General features: G+C 46.1%; 1 protein-coding gene and 1 long non-coding RNA gene across 2 annotated transcripts in view; one reads left to right on the top strand and one right to left on the bottom strand.

Annotated features, from left to right (window-relative positions):
• Window positions 1-4,529, bottom strand: part of LOC116416982 — a 39,510-nt gene extending 34,981 nt beyond the window's left edge. Inside the window, exons 1-2 of the long non-coding RNA XR_004227298.2 lie at window positions 4,206-4,529; window positions 4,055-4,090 (exon numbers count right to left, since the gene is read on the bottom strand). This is a non-coding gene — a long non-coding RNA (uncharacterized LOC116416982). The remainder of the gene's footprint in view (window positions 1-4,054; window positions 4,091-4,205) is intronic.
• LOC100117176 (ecdysone-induced protein 75) overlaps window positions 4,455-25,027 on the top strand; it is a 134,138-nt gene continuing 113,565 nt past the window's right edge. Inside the window, exon 1 of the mRNA XM_031927953.2 lies at window positions 4,455-6,487. Within this exon, the coding sequence (XP_031783813.1) occupies window positions 6,214-6,487 (274 nt within the window). The 5' untranslated portion in view covers window positions 4,455-6,213. The remainder of the gene's footprint in view (window positions 6,488-25,027) is intronic.

Raw genomic sequence — 25,027 nt, 5'->3', positions numbered from 1 at the left:
GCTACTGTGGGATTGAACGCCTAGACTGCGGGATAAACCAGAGAATGTGAATATAGCACAAACGTCCCACACTCGCGCACTGCGCTGATGCAGTGCGAGAGACTCGATGTAAACAGGATGTGCATCGCCAGAGGGTGTATTTTTAACACGCTTCGGAGCATTTTTGGGCACGGGCTAGAGTATTTTTGGGCGCAGGCTTTAAATGGGTTAGTCGGATCATCGGGGGTTCGAGTTTGGTCTGTTTTTAGCTCGATCGGCCGGAGTTGCGTGAACTGTATCAATGCACAACATCTTTGGTCTTTTGGACTATAGCTCTTGGCATTTTTCCATTCCCCTTATCGCTATCTGCGAGAGCCCAGTCCTTAGACAGCGGTATGCCTCGTATGTAAAAACTGTCTTTTGTTACGGGCCTGCTTTTGAGCAATTTATGCCATAACTGCCGGAGACTTAATCTTTCTAGTTGTAAAGAAGATTACTGCGAACTATACAAATATACATGCTGCGCGAACCAGAAATATTCAGAGAAAACTATCTCGCATTGCGTTAGATAAAGAGAATCTCAACTCGCACACATCCCGAACTTTCTTCGAAGATAAATTTAATAACGCATTCCGAATGACTGGCAGAAACGCTACACGAATAAATTGCAACTTTCTCCATCGAGCTATCCTCGCAGAACACATCAGGCGCGCGCGTTAATCGCAACATTGCCTATACCTCGCGGTCATTGTCTCTTATACAACCGTGTATAAGCTGCACAACGCAGTCGTTCTCTCTGTATACACACATGCATCGCGTCAAGAGTGAGTGAGTGAGAGAGGAAAGCGACTGCGGCGTATGGATATAAGCCGACGAACGAGGCGCGGGACGCATGCGGGGGCTGATCGATAAAAGCGGCACTCGCTCGCTCGCGGGTTCACGGGCCGCGTTCAAGGACAAGGCCACGTGATAGCGCGTGATAGCGCGGCTGCTCCACAGCGCTCTGCACTCTGCAGCTACCCTCTATAGGGCCCTAAACGCGTTCGTGTCACCGGTCCCATTTTGGCCGACGGCTGTGTGTCGTTGGGATTTTGTTTTTTTTTCTTCGGTGTTTGCCTTTTGTGATTAGATCGACAGTCGATGAAATTTATTCTTTAAACTAAAATCGCTAATCATCGTTTGCAAATAATAGGCCGCGATACAGGGGATAAACGGACGTTGTAAAAGTGAAAGGAGCAGTAGTCGGCCGTACAGTGCAAGTGCAGTGTCAGTCACCCGGTGCAGTAGGCGCGTGACGCATCGAGAGCGGCTGCCGCGCATGCATAACGCGCCCGAGTAATTAGAGTCGACATACGAGGGGCTAACGCAGACAGAGCCCGAGTTATTATGCGTTCTTTAATTTTTATCGCGATGCAGCGGGGGTCGACTGAAAACAAAAGGCCGCCTCGGGTTTGCCACCGAAAGCGCGCCTCGTTTTGCCGGATATCGAATTATTTGGGGTAGCGTTCGGAATGCGCTGTATAACATTCCATCTCAAAAAATACACGTAGAGCTTTTTTATAATTTTTTTTTTTAAATTCCGCACGTACGAGAGCGGCCATTAGCATTATTCGCGCGACTAAACTTAAAGCTGGCTATAAAATTTAAATATGTAATTCGACGCGCCCGGCTGCGACTGGTAATCGTCGGTGAGGATTTTTCTTCTGGAAATCGCAGAATTACCAGATCTAATCCGACCGTCACCTTGAAAACAATGAAAGAGAGCTACCCCAGAGCTGCGCACGCATATGGCGTCAGCGGTGGGGCGACAGAGCTTAGAGCGCGAAGCGTGTCGTTGCATATCTGGCTGTGAGATATGTGGTTGGGAGGAATTTTCGCTAATATTTTTTTCAATTTTTGTAATTTTAACGTTGTTGTTAGACGTAGAAATTTTCAGAAGCATTTTCCCCAGTACGTCGATGAAAGTTAGCGCATTAAATCTCCCGCGCCGAAGTGAAAAACAACGTAATTTTAGAATCCCCATAAAGAATGTTTACACGTGTACGATCCACTATACGCAGTAGGTATAAGGCCCCCATAACAAAGTACCCAATTTGCAATTTCCAACGACCAATAAAAGCTACAAAAGTACGCGCATACACCGCAGCTAAACTCCCCTGGAACTTTCACTAAAAAGTAAAATCCTTCATTATGCAGTGGCACACGAGTGCGCTGCACACGTCGTTGGTAAAAGCCAATGAGAGAAAAGGGGAGAGAGAAAGAAGTGCGAGAAAATACTCAGCCGCGTCGAACCTCTATATACATGTAATGCAGGCACATTAACGCTCATCCCTGAGCGATGAGTAACGCGTGCATGCGTGTCTTTTGTGACACAAAAAGCTCGTCTGATGGCTATATAGTACATACGGTCAGACGGCGCGGTTTTGACGTTTAGTACTTATGCGACGAAAGGGTGATGCGCCGCACGTATTGTTTATATCGATAGGCGGCGTATAATGGAGCGAACTCGAATCGTTCTCGGGTTTTTAACGAGCCGCTCTGTCGCGCGATCCATCAAAATACGGCTGCGAGTGACGTCGTGATTAATTGGGCGTCGAAACGATGTAGCATGTGCATCGTGCGAGAGGATTATGCGAGAACAGTATAAATGCAATTTTCGTGGGCTTGGGTTATTTTGCGATTGTGCGTTGCTGAATATTTAACTCTTACCAGAAATTTCTCATTAAACACCACTATTCCCCCAATATCAATCACGTTCATCGCGCTCTCAATACACCTCCATCCGCGAATTCTCCGAAAAGCCAACTATTTCCCCCCACGCCAAAGAAAAGCCAGCGCGCGAGACTTCTCCGAACTGGAACAGTAGCGCGAATTTCTCAGAGCGATACAACATCATCGACGCGCTGCAGGAATTTCTCTCGCAGTGGCTAGTTCACGAGCACCGCGCGGCTACTCTCACTTTCGCGGCGCCGTGATGCACGTGCCGATTTTCCGACGGTTCCTCGGCGACGCTCGATTTTTTTTCCTCTCAACGCGCGTGTGTGAGTATACATTCATTATCGCGCGCGACTTTCAATATGCGCGCGTGTGGATATAACTAGGCGGCAATTGTGCACTCCAAGTTGCATAAGTTATAGACCGCTGGGGATTGCGCAGATCGTTCGTTCGCGATGGAATGAGAAATGCACCTGTGGAGATTTTCGAAAACAGAGCGAAACGCCCCTCTCACGCTAAAAATACTTGGAAAACACTCAGACAAGAGATTGACAAGAGTAGAGAGCGAAGCCTGCTTCGCGAGGGAAGTAAAGAAGTCAGAGAGGTGGAGAAAAACAAGGTAGTTCAGCCGAGGGGAATATATAGAGTTCGGGAAGCCAAGCTTTTTCGCATGCACGCGAGTTCTCACCGCCGACGACGAGTTATTGGCGATGTAGGAGGACACACGAGGAGGCGAGGAAAGAAAGGAGTGAACGTATTATCAGCTGAACTCGAGAAGTTGCAGGTGCAGACGGCTTTAGTCACTGAGTGACGATTATTTCGTTGCTTATCGAGTCGAAAAATAAATCCTGCCGCGCTTCCATTGCGCAAGTAAACGATGTCCATTTTCAAGCGTACTACTTATCGCGTATAGGCGATAACGTTGTTTTTTTAACGACCGTCGAAATTTCGCATTTATATTTTCGTTATACCCGAAACCGAGGCGGTAGACGATAAGAGTCCTAAATTCGAAAAAAAAGGATGAGTCAGTCGAGCAAGGAGTTTTGATAAAAATATACGTACACTGTTTGTCGAAACTATACTTCGTCGCGCGTTCGATAGGTCACTATCGCGAATTAATTAATTCGAATATAGCCAGCGCGTTTCCCTATCGTTGCATTTTGATTTCCTGATTGTCGATGACGACGGCGTTATCAATCAGAAACAAAAAAACAATGTATCATAATCTCGATACACAGAACGCATACATTGTTGCATTTTAACGACACTTTCTTATTTGACGAACTAATCTCCCAAGCGATTAACAAGCTCATCCCAATATCAAATTCACAATTCAGATATTTCAGGTATACTCACTCACCCCTCCTCGACGACGCTCTCGATCCTCTCCAATAACCTGCAAAAAAAGAAGAACAAACTCATCAAAAACTTAACCCCGAAACGCATCCTAACCTCTCTCTCTCCTCCCAAAAATCTCGCGAGATACACCGCGAGCATAGATAAGGATATACCTCTCCTCGTCTGGCTCCTCCGCGTATAACATCCACTGCAACGGCTTCACACACGCATGTCTATATACATGCATCAGAGGCAGCGTTTCAAGTGCACGGGCGAACGGCGCGGATAAGGGGGGAGCAAGCCGGCTACTATACCAACTCGCGGCGGCGGCGGCGGCGGCGGCGGCGGCGGGAACGCGACGGAGTAGGGAGCAGACTGCGACTGCGTTGTGGAGTTGCTCGCGCCGCCGCGCGGCGTGTTTTCGACTCGCGTTATGCTCTGCAGCGGCGAGAAACCCCAAAGAGCGCTCGGCCACGGCGCGAGGCGATCCATCGGGCGCGCTCTGCTGCAGCTAGCTCTATCTCTCCGGCACGTTACGTTATACATATAGACATATAGACACACACACACACACACAGACACAAACACACACCGCACGCACGCGACTCACCCTTTCGTTGTTTTTCTTTTTTCCGTTCGCCGTTTTGTGCCCGAGACACAACTCAGGAGGACCAGGAAGAAGAGGAGGAGTGTTGTTGTTCGTTGTGCTTCTTTTCTCGGAAGGACAGTAGGGGAGTGCGAGTTTCCGGGGAATATCTGTGCAAAGTGTGTCTTTCACCCGGCGGCATCTTTGGCGGATTGTTGGTACATAAACAAACACACGGACTAGTATATATACAACCTCGTATATATCGTACGCATATAGAGGATTCTATATAAGATTTTGAAGCAACAATATACACACATATACATATAGATATATTTTAAAGAAGACTATACACACGCAGGCTATAAGGAAAGCACGACATATATATTCTATATATATATATATATATATATACTTTGCCTATATCTCAGGATATTTACACGATATATTCTACAAACACACATACGTGAACCGTGGTACAAGCAACATATATATTTATTTATCGATATACAAGAAGATACATCGGACGAAGATATTTCTATATATACTTTATATACAAAAAACAAACAGAACTGCGAAGGAACTACTGCGACAAATCAAGTACATATAACATACGTACATAAGTGTAACGCAACACCTCATCAAACTCAGTGCTCGTCAATAAGTTTGTTAGCGTGTGTCGAAAAAAATAAATCTCATTCAGTGTGTTGTTTACGTGCGTGCGCGAAAGTGACAGTTCTCTCTCACTCTTCAGAAAGTGCTATTACAAAACTCAACAATAAAGAAAAGCTCATATACCTCTGACAGCAACAAAAGTTCGACCCACTACCTCTCTCACGTGCATTCTCTCTCGTACATATTATATACATATAGCTACATAAAAGCTGCTCGTCGGCATCGTCACTACACGCGCTGCACGTGAGTCTGTGTGAGACGCCGGTCGCGTGCCAGCTCTCTCTCTTTCTCTCTCTCTCTCTCTCTCTCGAGCCAATACATAGTGTCGAATAGTTGCCAAGTAGTAGTAGTAGCAGCACAGTGATCGTAACAGCGTCGCTGTCGTTGTTGTTGTTTTATCAGTGCAACGAAGAGGACGAACCTTGACCGTATACGCATAATAGAGTGACTGACAGTTGTTCGAGGGTCCGCGTGTGAGTGTTTTTCCGATAAGTAACTACGGGATTCCCGCGGGGAATCGGGAGATACTATATCTGACAGAAACGAGAGAAAAGTGAAAACACAATACCGACTGCGCGATGTCGCCAACGTCATCAACCAAGACCGTCTCGACGAGGACGCTTTGACAACCTCCGGTACCACCTCACCAGTCAACCTCGAGCTTCGCTGTAACTTCGGAATCTCCAACCCTCCACGGTTACATTCCTCGCCAGTCAAGCTTACCCGCTCACCGCGGGTATACCGGATCGTCCAAAGTGGCTCACACAGTGCGCGACCGGGCAGCCGAGCTGCAAGCGGAGGTGCGCAGCGCCATCCGCGTGTTGCACGGCTGGTGTCCCCGACCACCCCCGCAAGCTCAAGCTCAAGCTCCGGCTCAGCAACAGCAACAGCAACAGCCCGATCGAGGCGAGACGGTGCTGATGTCGACGCAGCAGATGCAGCGCAACGCGCCCGGAAGCAGTCAGCAGCACAACAGGGCCCAAGGTCAAGCCGAGACCAATGGCAGCAGTGCTAGTGGGGGCAGCAGCAGTAGCGCCGGGAGTAACAGCGCGTCGGTAGCGCCGCCATCGGTCGTCGTGAGTTCGACGTCCAGCAGCATGAGACCACCGCCGCCGCCACCTCCACCGAGGTCCAGGAACAACGGGGAAGGCAAGGGCCACCACGAGGAGCCGACCAGCTCCATACCCGATCTAGGTGAGTTTCTTGGAACTGTGCCGATGCTTATTGCGTAATGCGTAATGTATACACAGACGCGAGAGGAGGGATATCGTTATACAGAAGGAAATCACAAGCTCTCTTCGATTTGTACATACAATAATGCGGCCGCTCGTTAAGCGAGGCATTGTTTAGTCAATGCCAATGTCAGTGCGCCTCGAGGTCGCTGTATAGAAATATTTCATTAATACGAGCCCGGCGCTGGATAAGGTAGATGTTAGATTATCGCTGGAATTGCACTTAATTACTATTAATTACAATAAACAGGAGTCCAAACACGTGTAATTTGCCTCTTTTATCGTGTTTGTATAATTCATTGACAATTGTGTGACATCGCGTACACACATGTATACGACGGTTGAAATTGAAATTACCTCAGAAAAAAAAAGTTCTCTTCCGCGTACGGCACACACTCGCGAGGTTCAAGGTCAAGGCGTGAGGAACGTAATTTTCAATCATCTTTCATGCGCGCTCGTTCGCTCCTCGCGTCGTTCATCGATAACATTGAATTTTCATGGAATCGCTTTGTATAGGTGATTGGACTAAGCTGATTTCTTTTCTCTGTCTGTGATGCGCGCGGCACTCGGACATCGCACTCTTTCGATGCATAATGCACGCGAGGAGACACGTAACGTTTTGATTCAATAATTAATTGCCCGCTAAAGTTTAATGCCGATGATATCGCCGATGCTCAACTCCGGCTAGTATAATTATAATGTAAGAAACACCGATATAGATGTATGTGTAAACTGTTTAATTGCCACGCCCGCAATTATCTTTTTATAAATAATTAGTGAGAATTCTTGCTCTTGATTACGATCTCGGTTTTAACGATCGCGTTCCGTATTTATAGTTCGAAATCTGTAATTATTATTTGCTGCTGCTATTTGAATAATGCATCGAATTAGAGGGGACTACTCATTAGAACTTTTATTTCATTAAACTGCATAATACAACTTCTGTACCCGAGATCTTCTCTGATTTCGACTCTGCCAAAGCGACTCTGCTCTCCTGAATTCTAAATACAACACGTGTGCGCGTCAAGCAACCCCTGTTACATTGCCTCGAAAAAAATCAACCCTTCCCAAATCAAGTTTACCACAACTCAATATCCCAATTTCTGGCATCATACATACCTGGAGCGAAAAAAATCGGTTAACCCGCAGTAGAGAGAGAGAGAGAGAGAGAGAGAGAGAGAGAGAGAGAGAGAGAGAGTCCGGGTTAAATCGAGTTATCTGTTCCGGGGTCGCGCACAGTCAATAGATCGGTGACTCTGACATTGCCAAGCGCCCACGTCGTTTTAGCACGACGCATATGGAGTGTACGCGCGGCTCCGAGGTCATCGCGTGCATTACGCATGTACGTATGTATATCTGTATAGGTGTAGATGTATCGCTCAGAAATTTCGCGCCTCGCGCTCGCGCATTAGGACCGATTACGCAAGGCGCGCGCGCACACACATCTCTTTCGCGACGCGCGCTCGCGAGCTTTTATTGTGTGGATGTGTGCGTGTTATGTGTGTCGAATGCACCGATAAAGCTCTTGTCTAGAAAGAGATACAATGTTGATATCAACTGGATTCGCTCGATTTTTCTTCTACAATTGCTGCCAGTCTTATCTCAAGCGCGTAATTATATGAATTAATGAAAAAGCTCATGCAAATCGTTGTTCAGTAATTAATCATTGTCATTATTGTACAAAACAGATTGAGATATTTTATTTCTCCATAATTCTACACGGAGAAAAAAAACGTTGAGGCTACTCAAAACTTCAGTAGAATCTACTTGACGACTTAGGTAAAGAAAATTCTGCGCGGTAGACACTCATCGAATGCGCAGAAGGGCCCAAACTCGTCTAGCCCCGCCTACCGCCACTGCTGCGCTTCCCCCACTTTTCTCGCTCGGAAATTTTGTGCTGTGAGAGTCTATTCTGGCACATTCTTTACTCAAGTAGATCCTACTGAAGTCGCTTCGGTAGACTCGACATTTTTTTTCTCCGTGTATTCATACGTTTATTAAAATTGAAAGTTATTACACGACGATTCTAGACCAACCAATCGAAAGCTTGCACAGCGCGCAACCTCGAGCTTTAAAACACAAGATTCTAAAAATGCATTGCATTCAAAATCCAATGCATCGCTGCGCGCGCGCCGACGTTATCGCGCTTGCGCTCGCAGAGCATACATACTCGTACCCGTGACCGTGCACGATAATACGATAATGCAACGAAGGTCGCGCCTTTTTTCGTGTTTACGTATACGTTCGATCCATGATACAAAAAAATATTCGATTGATCGGTAAGTCTACACTTTCTATTTCGACTGAAATTTCTTTTTTTTTTCACGACTTCTGCTGTTTCTCGAGAGTTCGTTTGATCCGAGCTTTTTTTATCGGTACTATCTGGGAATAAGGACAAATGCGGATGGGTAAGAATATATCGAGAGCGGTCGAAGCTGGCGATTATAAATAAGACTTTTTTTTTAAAGAAAGAAGAGATATTATTAGTATCGCGTTTTTTTTACGGTAGTTCAAGTTCATCGCTGTGAGTATATCGAGGCGAGGAATTCGTTTGGAATGGCTGTTTTTCCCAAACAGTTTATTTATAATGGAAAACGAATGCACACACTTCATGTCCCGAAAATTAATGATCGTTCGAAATTCTGACTGATTCATAGAATACTATAGAACGCTTCCTCGCGTATAGGAAAATTTATACATCGTAATTAACGAAAATAACCTTCGAAAAGTCATTAAAATCATTCTACGTCCGACAAAACCCAGAGGCGCTCTCTTCCCTCACCTCCAAAAAACGCGCACCAGCCCATCAAACTCAAAACACACACTCCCTACTCCAAAACACACACACACACACACACACACACACACAGACCCGTATACCGGAAGCATTCAACGTTCGGCCAGCGCAAGGACACATCAGACGCACGTATTATACACTAACCCACACACACGCACACTAGCAGCAGAGTCGCTCGTCGCGGAAGGAATCCACCGCCGCGTCGCTATCAGCCACACACGCACACATACCGGGCTGTGCTTGACCTCGAAAAAGCGCTCGCGTATACATCGCACCTGCTTTTCCCGATAGTTTTCGGAATCCTTCACGGTCACGGTCGCGCCTGGCGTCATCGCTGCCGCCGCCACCGCTGCTGCTCTCTTTATATTTAGCTTCCCGCGCGCGCGCAACCGAGCGAGCTTTCAAAACGTTGAACGCGACTGCGCGTTGTGTCTGTACGGCTCTATCGTCGTGCATATCGAGGAGAGAGTGCGCGACGACTGAAAAACCCGAGAGACGATGTTATCGGAGGACGATTGTTGGGTCGGAGGCTTTATTGTGTGTCGCCGTCGAGGAGGAGAAGGGTTTGACCTAGACTCTTGAAGATAATAGAGGTTTTTGGTTATGACTCGAGGGAGAGAGATGGGTTTGTGTGCAAGAGATTTTGCTCGGTATGGAAGGATATTACTTGGCAAGGCTATTCGTGCTAGCTTCGAATTTATTATCCAATTGGAAATGAGAGATAGACCTGCGCGAGCTTGGGATTCCCCTTGTAAATTTTTATTGATTTCAGCGAAAACGGCACGGAGAGAGTCCGGCCGAAATTCCCAAAAATTCTAATCGAAAATTGATAAGCCTCTACACACAGACATCAGGAGAAAGAGGCACGCGCGAATTTGCCGAACGATGACACGATAAAGGCGCTAAAAGCGTCGCTTTAATAATCTTAACAGTCGCAGCTCTCTCGGCCCACGTCACCGAAGCCTTGGCCTCCGTTGCTCGCGCGCGCTCGCGATAAACGTCCGAGCTGTTGCTGCCGCTGTATGAGCTTTGCTTTGTTTGTGTGTGTGCTTAGCGAGCTGCATATGGATGCTTTTCTCAAACGGGACTTTTAGTTACTTTTTTTCAGATGAATACTTTTTCCTGCTCTTATCCAGTGACGAAGTTAATTAAGATTTTGACATGCAGCATTATCGGGCGCTTTTTCTTCTCAAAGCGCGATTCGGCACTATCAGTTCGTTATACATATTTTATTCAATTATTCATCCGAATCGTATAATTCAACTGCACTCGAGTATTTTCCAATAGAAAAAAATGTCCGTCAGAGCACGAAACGCGTACAGAAAACTGCATATCCGGCCAAAGCCCGCACAGCATCGTGTAACATGGACGCAGACACCCTCCGAGAGTCTACTCCCCCGTCCGTCTAGCCGTGTGCATGTGCATGTGCATCAAGTGCGTGTGCAGAGCTCCTATCTTCCTGCCCCCCCCCCCCTCTGTATGTCTCATTCTCTGACTCTCCGGGAGCGTAGGCGCGATAAGCCTTGGGACGACGAGAGAGAGTATGTGCGTGCGCGTGTGCTCGGTGTATTTTTAGGGCCGTGGAATTTCTCCGAAGGTCTTTTTGGGACTGCTCAGCTTTTTTTCCTCGCTTTTTTCCGTGACGTGGCCAGATGCGCCGCGATATGTGTACACAAGCTGCACGTGTTTCTCTAACTCGGGAAAAATAAGGAGGCTATTACGCAAGAGCGATTAATCGGGAGCCGAGTGTTTTCGTGTATTTTGAATTTTTTTTAATCAGTTCCGTCAAAAATTTGGCTTTTCTGCCCGTGTGTGTGTGTGTGTGTGTGTGTGTGTGTGTTTGTCTGTGTAATTATGTTTTAATCGCGCATTCTTATCGTGATTGCAGTTAATTATAGTCAGTTTGTAGATCATAGAGATGTGACGATAGCACGGATCAATGAGAAGTCGGTAGTGGAAAAAATTGTTTGAAAATTAACTCCAAGGCTGCGCTATTCAAATGTCACTTTATCGCTAACAAAGTAACAATTTACGTGTCTCGCTCCAGTCAATGGCAGAGTAGGCCTCGCACTCTCGCCTTCCATTGGATTTGAATTTATCGATGCGCCATTGGACATTTCGAAATACGTTAGCTTCGATCTCTGCCCCCGATAATTACACTATTAGGAACCTTTTCACTCCGTCCTGACGAATTCTGAAAATTTTTAGAGAAAACATATATAGGCGAGCGATTACGAAACAATGCGATAAAGCCGCGTTTCCTAATCTGCCTCGAGTGTCAAGGTTGCTCGCGTGAGACTAGAGCTGCAGTCATCGTCTTTGGAGAGGAAAAAGTCGTCGACGAATAAGTAACGCGCCTAGCCCCTTGTGTCACGCGCATCGCGATGTGTCTCATGATTACGAATTTCCGATAATAAAGAGGAGAGTCGTCTCTCTCGCTTATCACACGACGTGGAAGCCTCGAACTCGCTGCAGTGTTTTCCGGATTTTTTGTCGGCCTTATCGATTCGAATAACATTGTCCTTCAGCGCGTCTTTGATGTTCAGCGAGAGATATTTCAAAAAGCATATGCTTTTTTCGTATACATGATCTATAAATGATTGCTCTGTAGGCTAACTACAGCTTTAATGACTGCACGATATTATATGAGATAACCGTGACGAAAGCCTCGTTTCACTGCGTGTCAGAAATATTCGAATAATCTTTTGAAAATTGAGAAGCACACGACGTTATCAGTATACCACCATAGTAGACCCGCATGTACATCGTGTAACAGGGACGAAGCCAGAAGCGCCAGACACCCCCTCTTTGCGCGTACACGTATAGCCTCCCCCAAAGCTCGGTACGCACCGCGCGTATACGCCCGTTCACACGTACGTACGCTGCACCTACACTCCGGCGCTCGAGCTCAACTACAAAATGTAACATTGGCGAGAGAGGATAAAATTACGGGCTGATTTACGCTGCACACGCCAGTGAAAGTCCCCCGTTTTAATTTGACTTTCAGCTGCGCACGAGCAGCGTTTTCTACGCACACTTGCATATGCGCGCACATAGAGACAAAAATAGAAAATCTAAAATAAAATACTCAGATTTAACACACCTGTATACATATGCACAATATGCGATGGCAATCGAGTATAGTCTGCTTTTTTTCAAACGCGTAACGCTGTTTACTCCTTTTTCGCTTTTCCCTCGTGTCTGGTGCGTAGGCGACGCTACTTTCACTCGTTCGATCGAGCTCTCGTCTGGCTGAGTAGGTGCACACGTAGCTGCGTGCATGTGTACACGAAATATATGGTGTCTAGCTGCTGCGGAGACACAGCGGAGAAAGGAGTGTGGAGAAAGAGATGCATATAGGGCGAGCTGCTACGCGCGGACTAATGAGAGTAACTTTGTTCCTTGGGTTCGAGATGGAGTGCAGGTTTCACTTTTATTGAAACTTGCTTTTTGCTACATCGCTATGTGCCATAAGATAATAAAATATTATTATTAAAACGCCGTTTGTTATGACTATGCGATGCAATCATGATTGCTTATAGCCTAAATGAGATCTTCAGTGGGGTTCCTGCTATTCCTGAAGGGGTTGAAACGAGACCCTTTCATCCTGTCCTCCCTCGCATTTCAGTAAGTTCCCTTCTGCTTTCTCGCTCCAGAATAAACGAGAAATTTTCACTTTAATGAAAGTTGCCGATAAACGCGGTATTTACTCGTTAGAAACCGTGATGGTTATCTCTGAAAAAGAAATAATGTGACATGAATCTAAGCAAGAAGAATCATTTTGAAGTCGTGATTCCTTTCTTAAGACATCGTAGATTGCAATTATGGTCCGTCCGAAATGAAAATAATGATTCACTCGGGTACCTAATTCGATTCGTAGACAATTTGAATCAAGTATACAGTTCGAGACGTGCAATTGTTCTGCTGTTTCAATGAGTCGATCTGGTTAGCTCTTATAATCTTGTTTAATAAAAGAGAAAGCATCAAGAGTCTAATTAGATAAAACGTTTTGTTCCTTTTTACAATAAATTTCAATTTCATGGTCTGCACAACGCTTAAATTATTTTAAGATACTTTATAACTTAACTTTTGGAAGACTCACAATCGCATTTAAAAATAGATTCAGATGTTAATGATTCAAGGAATCGAATCGCTCTCGAGATACACATCCAACTCGAGGCGCTCGTGACGTAAGACATCAACACATACGTTACTTTTTTTTAAGGAACAATCGACTGAAATAAAGCAAACGACACAAAACTGACGATAACATAATTTAATTAAAATCAAAGGTAAACATGTTTTCGAAAGAGGTGCACCGGTATCTTGCACACGTATTTAAACAAATACAAGTGCAATTATTACATATTCGTCTGCATTTTTCGCGATGAATAATACAGTGAGCTTTCCGTCTTTTTATCGATGCCACACGAAAATTGAATCGTCGCGCAGCTTGTGCAGCATAAACGCGTGAAACGATTCGTCAAGCTTTGACGCGCAACAAATACATTTACGGCTCGGATTTTCGAAGCATAAACTCGCCCAGACGATCGGAAGAATAATATATCGAGTTCCGCGAGACGCCAGCGTCGCCGTTCGAGTTTTATCAGTCAAGGTTAGCAATTTGGAGTAGCGCGTATATTCGTGTATATATATATACACACACAATGTGCGAGCGAGCGAGAGAGAGAGAGAGAGAGAGAGAGAGAGAGAGAGAGAGAGAGAGAGAGAGAGAGAGAGAGAGAGGCTAATCTTTGCTTAACCTTGTGAACGAGTTTGCTCTTGAAAGGAAAACGTCCGTATGAGTAATATGTTGAAAAAACATCCGATTTCTTAGATGCACGAGTCACGGCGATAATTTTTTCCCTCCTTTTTTTCTGCTTCTTTTCGCGACCGTTCGTCGATTACTCGAAATCGCCTCGTGCAGAGATTTGCACGCAAACTTGAATTTTGTTGAAAAAATGAGGGTGAAAAAAATTCGTTGTGCGAATGCGATTCTGCGCGCAGAAAAAGTAATGACTTTCAGCTTTGATATCGAGCTTTAATATCTTTCAATTGCCTTGATTGCATCGCATTTTTTATGCATGTGCGCATGGTTAATGATTCCTAGTTGATTAACAATTATTTTAATATATCCTTCGTGCGAGAACAAAGTTACGACCGATTTCCCTTTGTGTACGCAAAATCGATTGTATCGATCTGCACGACGGTTCGCACGATATCATTTTACGCAACAGTACACTTCGCTTTTATAAGTCGCGCGTGCGTGGCGCTCGTATCAAAGGCAGTACAACTTTCGAAAAATAATTCACAATAATTTTTCGTATCTGCCCTAAAATTTTTAACGATTGATTAAAAGGTCCTGAGAATTATTTAGTGTAATTAAAATTAAAATTAAGTTCTGCAATATCGCGATTACACTCGCTCCGAATAAAAACTCCATGAAATTTTTTCACAACCATCAAGCCCATAACCCTCTCCGCATCCACGAGCAGCTACAGCTTCACCGCATTTTACGATCCCTGCGCTCCCTCCAGTGTCATAACCCAAGCGCACACTCAGAGAACTCTCTTATTCGCGCATCGGCGCTACCATGGATGCAAGTGACAGAGCTGTACGTATACACGTTCACTCACACAGGTTTTCCGCGATCAGAGGGGCGGTTCGGTGTCTCGCGCGATGACCCCCGCCCGTCAGGAGGAATGACCCAGTGGTCCCCCTCTTCGTTCTCCAACCACGGCGACGGATACGTGTATTGTCCGTATATAGAGAGGGTGTGCGAGAGAGACTCGGCAGCCCCGGGCGAAAGCACCCCTGAAAAGCGGCAACCCGACTGGAGGTAGCCGCAGGAGAGGGTACGCGTGCAGGGGTGGTTGCGCCGCGTTCGGAATGAGAATTCGAAGCTTATTTAGGTTGACATATATTTTGTTATTAATAATTATTTTGACGTACGCACACACGTGCAGGAATAAGCAAGCTCATAAAATAATCAGAAGCAGCGTTATGTCACCGGGTTCGAAAACGGCGGAAGTAAAGCCGCGGTAGTGTATGCGTACATATCAATGCCTCCGGCGTCGTGTTGTCTCCGAATCGATCGCGAACCGCATTTGCAACGTTAATGCCCGGTTATAGAGTATCGCTTGCTCGCACCGCGTATATACACAGACACACACATGCACAAGAGTATAAACGGTCGCATGCCGCTAATAAAATTGAGCCTCGGCCACAGCTCACTATACTGTCTATAATCATAAACGCTTGGGGGATATACTGCGCGTATACGTATACTTCGCATTCGCTGCGGTGAGAGAGCAACTTACAATTTGTATCACCCCAGCTCGCGCGAGAACCTTACCGCGGAGAGCTGAAAATGTATAGTATCGATGGTATAGAGCTTCGAGTGTATTTTGTATTAAAATATATTTTGCAACGAATTTTATTCTCGATTTATATATATATATATATATATATATATATATATATATATATATATAGCAATCAAACGATGATAGGGGCCTTGAAAAAAAAGGAAATCTAAAATCTGGCATTGATCCTGAAAAATAGTCATGATACGTTTACCTCCCCTCGACAGCCAGCCCATCCACAAAGCCTCGCCATTTATCAAAGCATCCCTCTCTCTCTCTACACATCCGCGAACCTCATCCTCGCCGCAGCGCATCCGCACATACCCCATACAGATATACGCGAGCGCGTAAAAAGGGCTGAATCCGCGCAAGCTCTCCTCTTTACACCCACACAGTCCATCGCTCCCGGACTGCCGCAGCACTCGTATCGACTATCCGCGATGCGTTCATTGGTTCCCGGAATATTTCTACCCGGGAAGTGGTACACCCCCCACCGATTCTGCAAATACTCACACCGACTTCCGGGCGCATACACCTATAAGGTCGGCGGCGTTCACTTGACGTGCGTTGACCTCGACGCGGAGGGCTGTTGCTGTATGCCTCCCTCCTCCCGAGAGCGGGAAGTTTAAGGTCTAGCGCGCGAAATTCGCGTCACTGTACTTCTGGTGGGGGACAGTAGGTTCATTGGCTCGGCTGGGAACTGGTGGGGGAGAGGGAGCTCTGCACTCCATCCCCTCTCCTGCTCGTTTTTTTTTTAATTTTTTGCGACGGTGTTTTTCGCTATTGCTGCGCACGTGAGTGAAACACGTTGGGCTCTGCAATTTTCGGTACTGAGTGTGGATTTATATAATCAGCGTCGCGTGCTCGTTGACGCTGGTTAGGGTTACGCGTCGATCGTCTTTGGGGACAATTCTGTCGTTGGTAATTTTGCCATCTAAATACTGTACGGTCTAGGTACACTCACCAGGATCAACGCCAGCTAATCTCCGAAGATACATCAGCCGTATCTAATCTCTCTCGAATCGGTATAACAGCCAACTCCCGCATCGAACGTTACACACCCAACGATGCCATTCCCGCCTTTAATTCCCGCGCACAGCAGCGGCAGCGGTGTCAGCAGAGACGATTCGGATTTAATTATGCCTTTATCTTCGGTACGCCGTCATCCCTTTGGTCGTTATCCCACTATCTATATGTATTCTTCTCAGCGCGACTGCTTTCAGCGGCGGCATCCCTCGCGGAGAGATGGAAGTAGCAGCAGCAGCAGTAGCCCTTAGCCAGCCGCGAAAGAAAGCTCCGTATACGTGTGCGGCTCACCCGGAAAACTTGCGGCACTCGTGTGCGTTTTACGATTGCTCATATAATACATACGCAGCCTTACAGCCGCTCCGGCATCGGTCCCTTTGTGTCTCCGCACACGACTGTATACGCACCACCGCACCACGCGTTGAATGATTCAACACGCGCATATTCCGCGAATACCGGCGTACACACACTTAAACCGACACACGTGCACTTGGTACAACAGTGCGACAGTGTGTGCGTGGCAGTCGCTCGTAAAGCTAGCAAAGTGCCACTCCCCACCATCGGCGCAATGGTATATAGAAGAGTGCGGCTGGGATTCTCCCCTCCTATACAGCGCTATACACTCGCGGCGGCGAACGAGAGGAAGAGCGAGAGTCGCCGAGAGTCGGGGGGCCTTGGCAGCGACGGCGGCGATGCCATTGCACTGCACTGGGTGAGGGTCATTACTCCGAGAGCTAGAGAGCCGGTGACCTCGGCGCCGACGCCCGGAATCGATCCAACCCCCGTCTCGCGCGCGAGGGGCTGCACTGCTGCCGCTGCCACTGCACTGCACTGCGCGCGCGCGCGAGCGAGCGTAATATCGCTCTCTTTTATTTTACGAGCCAAGCTCGCGAGCGCCAAGAGGAAGAGAGAGAGAGAGAGAGAGAGAGAGAGAGAGAGAGAGAGAGAGAGAGAGTAATGCCAGGCCAGCGCTTTTTTTACAGCCCCCTCGACGTCTTTCTTTCTTTCTTTCTTCGCTTCCTTCCTTTCAGCCGAGCTTATGTACCCCTACCTAGCAGCCGATTAGGTGTAGGGCTTTACGTTCCTTGACCGAGCTTGCGTGCCGCCAGATTGATCGCGAGCTTTCTTTTTCGCCGAATGCCCGGCTGCAGGGATTAAAAGACCGGCTGTATGTGTGTGTGTAGAAGAGAGAAGGGGTGAGTTTCGCGTGCCGGCAGCGTTTTCCCTGCTTGTGCGTGGGGTGTAATTAAATTCTTTTAGGTCCTGATAAGGTTTACGTAAGACCGAGGAGGAGAGAACGACGACGGAGCTTTCGCGAAAGTTCCGCGTATTTACGCCGGTGTTTACTAAGGTTGTTGCACTGTAGATTGCTCGGGGGGAGGTTTTTTGCGCTCTGCTATGAGGGTTGAGAAGGTTATTTAAATATCGTTAGGTGGAAGGTGTAATTATGTAGTCTATGCGAGAGTAAGGTGAAGAGGGTTGAAGTGTATTTTTTATTTAGTTTTTAGAAGCGTTGATTGTTTAATGGCTGTACTTTGGTTCAAATGAGAGTCTGTTGTTAGTGCAAGGGACGAGGCTGTCGGTAAAGTGGATAGCCTGTCGTGACCTCTCGATTTTGAAATTTGGGCCGGGCCTACCTGGTCGACGATGAGTTTCGGCGTGAGGCCCGTAGATGGCTCCCGCATGGTCCCAAAAACACGCCCACGACTTTTTGAAAATGATAGATGTCGGTAGTATCTCCGAAAGTTTCTTTGGACTTTTAAGAATTCGCTGTATTCAAAATTCGTGATAAATATTCTTAGGATTTCTCGGTACACATTTTTATGACAATTATTTGTTTATTTAAGATAACCATATTTCGTATTCAGAAAGATTAATGTGCAATGCTTGAAAATTGAACTTTATCCCAAATCACGTATTCCATTATATTAATCTGTTCGATTAATGTATATAAAGCGACGCGTCTGATATGCTAAAACTGCCTTGTTGAGCATGCTGCTTGAGCTGCTCGTGCCGCCTATCAATTTATAACAAATTTTTTTTCTGTTACAGGTGAGTGTCTAACCTGTACAATTTCGAAATAGCAATACAAGTAAGTTGTTTATCAATCGACTAAATTTCAAATATTATAATCACATTAAATCTATAACATTAAAAAATACTTTAAAATCGATCGAAATCGGTCACACGGTCGCAGATCGCGATCCAGCGCCTCCGGCTCCTCCCCCTTACAAAAATTTATCTCGTTCGATTGAGACAGACCGGAAATGATGACAAAACAACGTCGCCACGCACGACGTCCTCCGGGCCACACGACAACATCGGAAGCAGCGCACATGTATCGATTGACCGTTCGAGATTATGAATTGTGATGCGTCGATCACGGCTCGCGTTGCAGCGTGTTTTTCTTTGCTTTCTTCGGAACCTCTTTGAAACTTGGGCGAGCGGTGGCATAATAAGCGGTTTTTCGGCATTGCGTCACACACAGGCGAGATGCGCATAATATGCGTCATTGAGCTGCGTATAAAAGGGAGAAGACGCGTGTCGCGATGTATAGTATTACGCGCGGCGCACGCGTCTGCGTGTATTTTATACTTGGTTCTGCAGCTGCTTGTTGCGCTTCTTATTCTTGTCGAATATATAAAGGATTGCCTTTTCATTATTATATCATCTGTCATGATGAATAGTTTGATTTAAAAACTGTTGGGTAAATGGTTTGACGAGGCGTCATTGATTTTTCATTAATTATTCAAAATCGAATTACAAATGATTATTCATAAATTAAAAATACTTCAAGAAGGTCATATTTGCCAAGCGTAAATCTCTCGGCTGATAAAAATCCCGCGAGAGCAGCTGACGCTGAGTAAACTCATAAAGCAAGCTCAGCGCAAAGGACGCCCGATAAATCATTCTCCCGAATTTTCCAATAAAATTCGATCAAAGCATAAACACATGCATAACCAGCGACAAAAGCGACGTAACGAAACGCGCCATAAGGCGTCGCTCGCGCACCGGTCCATACGCGTGTGCCGTCGTCCTCCTCTTCAAAGATCCGCGATTATATTATAGCTTCCAACAACGCAACGAATCGCGCGTGTTGCATCTGCGGCCCATTGTGTGCTCGACGACCTCCGAAAACCCTTTCTCGTACATGAAATAAGAAGCGCGTGCCCCGACGTCCTCCAGTTTCCCGGAAAAAGTTTGACAGATGATCGGCCGCTGAAGAAGCGACCCTTTCGCGTGCGGCGACCATTTTTCCATTGAACGAAGAAAAAAAGCGCCGAGGACGTAACGTACGAGGCCTATAGGTATTAGAAGGGTATAGAGGCACGGGTGCATAAGAGGGTGAAGGGCTATATGGGTGTAGGTATACGAGGGAGCCGGTGCGAGAGATGATGCAGGGCATTTGCATCTGCTCGATGGAGAGGATGCGAGTCAGCCCTTTTGCGTAAAACTGGAAAGGAGAGCGCGGATGTGAGCGCGAAGTGTGTTTACCGGGATTTAAGTGCGTGACGAAATGTATTAGCAGATGTCGGAGGATTCGTTGGGGTAGGAAGGGGTGTGTTTGTTCAATTGCGCGCGAGACGATGGGTTTGGATTTGACTCTTTAAACACCGGAAGGGTTTAAGTAGCAGGAAGATGAGAGATTTTTTGGTTTACTTTTAGTTTGAGATTTTTCATTCTCAAGATTCTTTCTTATTATACAAACTGTAACCAAAAATCGCTTCAGAAAATCAATCCTTCTCGTGGAATGATTAATAGCCACCGCCATTCAAACCCTTCTTCCCTTCTCCTCCACGCCATTCACAATGCAAACGCAACATTTGCATCTGCCCTTTACCCCTTTTGCGTAAAACTGGAAAACCGCCCCTCTGTCCCTCGGCCAATCGTCAATATATACCGCTGGTTGCACAATGAATCCTCGTACCCACAAATCCGAGTATAGCCGCACGCACGTGTCCAAACGCAGATGCGCTCGGATTTTCGAGCGAAGCGTGGCGCAACGGTTGCGCGGTCCATTCATGATGCGCTCGGTTCAAAATATTGCTCGCACTCAGGGCTTATACCGATGACGAATCGGTTTTCGGACCTTGCCGCTTTTTTCGAACGATTTTCATAAACGCGGGCTAATTCTTATCCAGATTTGCATACCGGTTTCTCATTAGTTCGCCGCTAGTGCAGCGATTCTCTACAATGTAGAAGAGAAAGTCTCCCCTAATTCCCCCGATCCGCGTTCAAGTTCAAGACCTCTAACAAACCGCCTCGCATTTCTCTCCCAGCGAGTGCTGTAACAGAGTGTTAAAGAAGCGCAATGTCTCCGAGCTCGACAATGCACTCGGCACAATGTAAATACCTACTGGGGGCTTTTTCTCGCGGTCGCTGACCGGATCGGGGTTATATACGTGTGCGTACGCGCATAAGCCAAGGCTTTTTGCGCAAACGGCAGCTGTTATATTTTCAATGTCAAGCCGCTGGAAGGGTTCGACCTGTTGCACTGATGCAGCTGCCACAGGGACACACGTGTGCGTTAGGCAAGACTCGCGTGTGTGGGGGTGCTGATGGTTTTTCCGATCGGACATGTGTGTGATTTTCCCTACGCGTTGAGAGAGAGAGAGAGAGAGAGAGAGAGAGAGAGAGAGAGACTTTTGATGCGGAAAGGGGTTGCTTTATTGCGTGGAGAAGGTCGAGGAGCGCGTGTGTGGCGTCATGCAGCTAAGAAAGCCTTTGAATGAATGGATGATTCGAATTTTTTTTTGCCAGCGTATAAATAAAATAAACTCTTTTAAAAATTGATAGAACAACGTCGATACAAGGTGCGTAAACAGCGTTTTAATCCACCGTTGCTAAACTCTGATAAAAGTGAATTACGGCCTCGATAAATATAATTTTTATACACAACACCGTTTCGTCACATGTGCAACGATTCGCTTATACGACGACTCATTTAAAACCATCAGATACACGACAAATATCGATTAAAATAAACAAACTCGAGCTTTCCTCGCTATCGTCGCGCTCTCCGAGCAAAAACAGCGACTATCACTTGCGTAGTAGCCGCGGCTGCAGAAAAATCCTTCCATCAGTTTTTTGGTCAAAAAAAAAAATTGACGAGACTCGTGTGATTGCACGCGATTGGTGGAAGTGGCGAAAAACAAGCGTATACATATAAACTATATAGAGAGCAGCAAACGTTGAACTTGGCATTGTGCATATCGTCGGCCTCGCTCGCAGTCACGCCAGCGCGAAATTTGCATCTCACCTCGATAATCATGCGGCCAAGTGCACGCGCTCGCTCCGGCGCGCTTTATGCAGCTGATTGTTCAGCTGTGTGGGTTATCTCTTCTTTTTTCTCTCTCTGGTTTCGGGTAATCGTGACGCTTGTTTTCTTTTGTACTTTTTGTATACGAAGTTTGATTATTTATTCGACGCTTTATGAGGCAATTAACGTAAATTAATGAAGTCTTTTGTAAATAATATTTTTTACGATACCCTAATTGTAAAAAGAAATCTGATCTTCAAAATGTAAAATGTAGATTCGTGAATGACCCGAACAAAGCAAATATAGCAGACTTAACTTACGGTGCACACCTTAACAACTCGTTACGTATTTATAATAAGCAAGATATGTGCGAGACTTTAGTCGTTCGTAATGCTATCCGACCTTTGATCTCCCCTTTTCAACTCAATTAAAACGAATAATAAAACAAAACGCAAACTATAAAATACTAATTATTTTACACTGCATTTTAATAGCTGATTATACAAATCCTACAGCCACGCACTTTATCATCTTCTGCATAGCAAATTATCAACGGACAGCGTTATTTCATTAAAACACTCAGTGAACAAATTAATTAAAGAAATGCTATCACACACGCGACACCTTGATCTTCGACTACAATATTTTTCTCCGAATCTGTGTAATGAAAAATTCCTTCGTCCTAACAGTCTTATCTAAAATTAAGAAAAAAAAAAGTAAAGAACAAAGGAAGCCCACATAAAAGAAGCCATCACGAGAAATAACATCGTAAATTACAATGTAACTTCTATTTCTCCGCACTTTCCCATGTCTCTCTTTTGAAGCTCCTCTCGCTCAGGCGCAAGCCACAATGTAATATGTTCGCTAATGCAACCGCGTGTCTATGCGCGCGTCTCTTCGCAGCGTCGTTGTGCTGCCTGCGCGAGCCGCCGCATGAGAAAGAGAGAAGTGCAACGAGAAAGAGGATGATGAGGCTTCGACGGTGCCATTGGCCCTTTTATGCTCTCTCTCCCTCTCTCTCTCTCTCTCTCTCTCTCTCTCTCTCTCTCTCTCTCTCTCTCTCTCTCTCTCTAGCGAGTCAAGAGAGAGGAAACGGCGCGAGTCGCATCAAAGCTCGCGAGAGTTAGAAATCTGTCGCGGTGGTAAAGCCTCGTAAATGTTGCTCGTAAATTTTCCTCCCTCTTACGTTGCGCGTTTATGTTTATTTTGTTGATATGCCTGCCTGCCAGGGTGTCTCACTCTTTATGCATATGCGCGTTTCTCGGAACGACGTCGAGGATGAATATATTGCAATGTATGCTACTTGCGCAATTCGGTTGTGGAAAAAAGAGGAGAAAGACTGTAATATCGTCAAGAGCTTCGATGTACGCTAATTAAGGAGTATAGGCTGTCTACCGCGTTCATTACCGTATACACGTATACTTTTACGTTCGCCTTTCAATTACACTGCATTCAGCATGAGATTCAACGATTTCATTGCGCGTATGCACATCGCAGTGACTCGTCGAGGCGGCCCTTGAGGACGGCGACTCTCGGCAAGGGCCAAACGAGAGAAGAATGAACATATAGGCAGGAGAGAGAGAGAGAGAGAGAGAGAGAGAGAGAGAGAGAGAGAGAGAGAGAGAGAAGAAGAAGATTAAACTATCGCGAACGCGAGCAGGAGGGGGAGATCTGCCGGCTGCGAAGCTCCTCAAGGTCTGCGGCGTGCGTTGATCCTGCCCCGGTCACAGACCCGATACTTTTCTCTCTCTCTATTCTCCGCTCGTCTCTCAACCCTCTCTTACTTTCTCTCTTTCTCTCTCTCTCTCTCTCACTCACTCTTTCTGCGGCTCTCTATACTGCACTCGTCGTCGCTCTTTGCTTTTCTAAATCGCGCGCAGCTCTCTGTCTTTTTCCAGTTCTTTCGCTCGCTCGCGCTGATGCATGATCGTTTTCTTGCTCCAAATTGCCCTACCGAGAAAACGAGCAGGATAATTTTAGTTCTAAACGCGAGGAATTGCTCCTCGAGGAATTCTCTCTCTGAAAATGCTTTCGCCGGCGACTCCGCGCTGCGCAGTAATTGCGAAACGTTGTCTTTCGCATTTTGTCTTTTTTCAGAGCGTCCGCGTTCAAAAATGAATTTTCCGTCTCCAGTATGCATACTTATAAATTCAGGCGAGGCTCTCACAATGGAAAACAGATTTTCCCTTGTAATGTCTTTTTTTTTCTCTAAACTTGACCTTCTCTGTCGCCTCTCTCTCTCTCTCTCTCTCTCTCTCTCTCTCTCTCTCTCTCCCTCTCTCTCTCTCGGCGTATAATAAGTACCGCCGGGCAAGCCCTTTTGACGGTCGACCGAGGGACTGATCTGTCTGCGCCGCACTACTGGCCTTCTCTCTTTTTGCTTCCCTGCGGGACACTGATTCTTTGTTTCTGCGAGCATAGGCGCGTCTACGTGTGTAAGTACGTTGTTGCACGTACGTGCGCTGTAGTTACGCGCTACTGCGCGCTGATTCGCTTTCATTCAGTGAGAGAAAGAGAGAGAGAGAGAGAGAACCTAATCGGGCTGATTTCATTTTCATAGGTTGTTGTACGCGCACGTGCGGACTTATTGCGCCGCACGTGATGCTGGGAGCGATTCTCTCGCTGTTGAATTTTATTTATGATAATCTTCGTTGCTGAGAATCTAATTTCGAATGCGGAGTGAAACCTCAAAGTCTGCGGCGTGTGTATTATATTAGTGTGGAGAAACGCATTGTTTATTCCATCAAATCGAGTTTATACGAAAATTAATTAGCGTATAATTCTGTTTCTATAGCCACGGAGTGTTTGCGAGTAAATCTCTCGAACAACAAACGATAAGTCTCGATACACACCGTCGCGCAATTTGTCCCTCTCTCTCTCTCTCTCTCTCTCGCTCGACTGCGCATTTCGCGCCGTTATCTCCATTCCCCCAGTGATATATTTTACCCAGCGTATATATATTTATAGTCCCGCGTATTTATAGGCTATAGCGATCCCTGCGTCTCTGAAACTGTATTAAGGTTGACAATGTTCTTTTGCATAATAGGCGCGCGT

Source organism: Nasonia vitripennis, chromosome 3 (assembly GCF_009193385.2).
Source record: "Nasonia vitripennis strain AsymCx chromosome 3, Nvit_psr_1.1, whole genome shotgun sequence".
Taxonomy (NCBI): Eukaryota; Metazoa; Arthropoda; class Insecta; order Hymenoptera; family Pteromalidae; genus Nasonia; species Nasonia vitripennis.
Note: the sequence above shows the minus strand (reverse complement) of the source record. Positions and strands in the feature narration are given on the sequence as shown.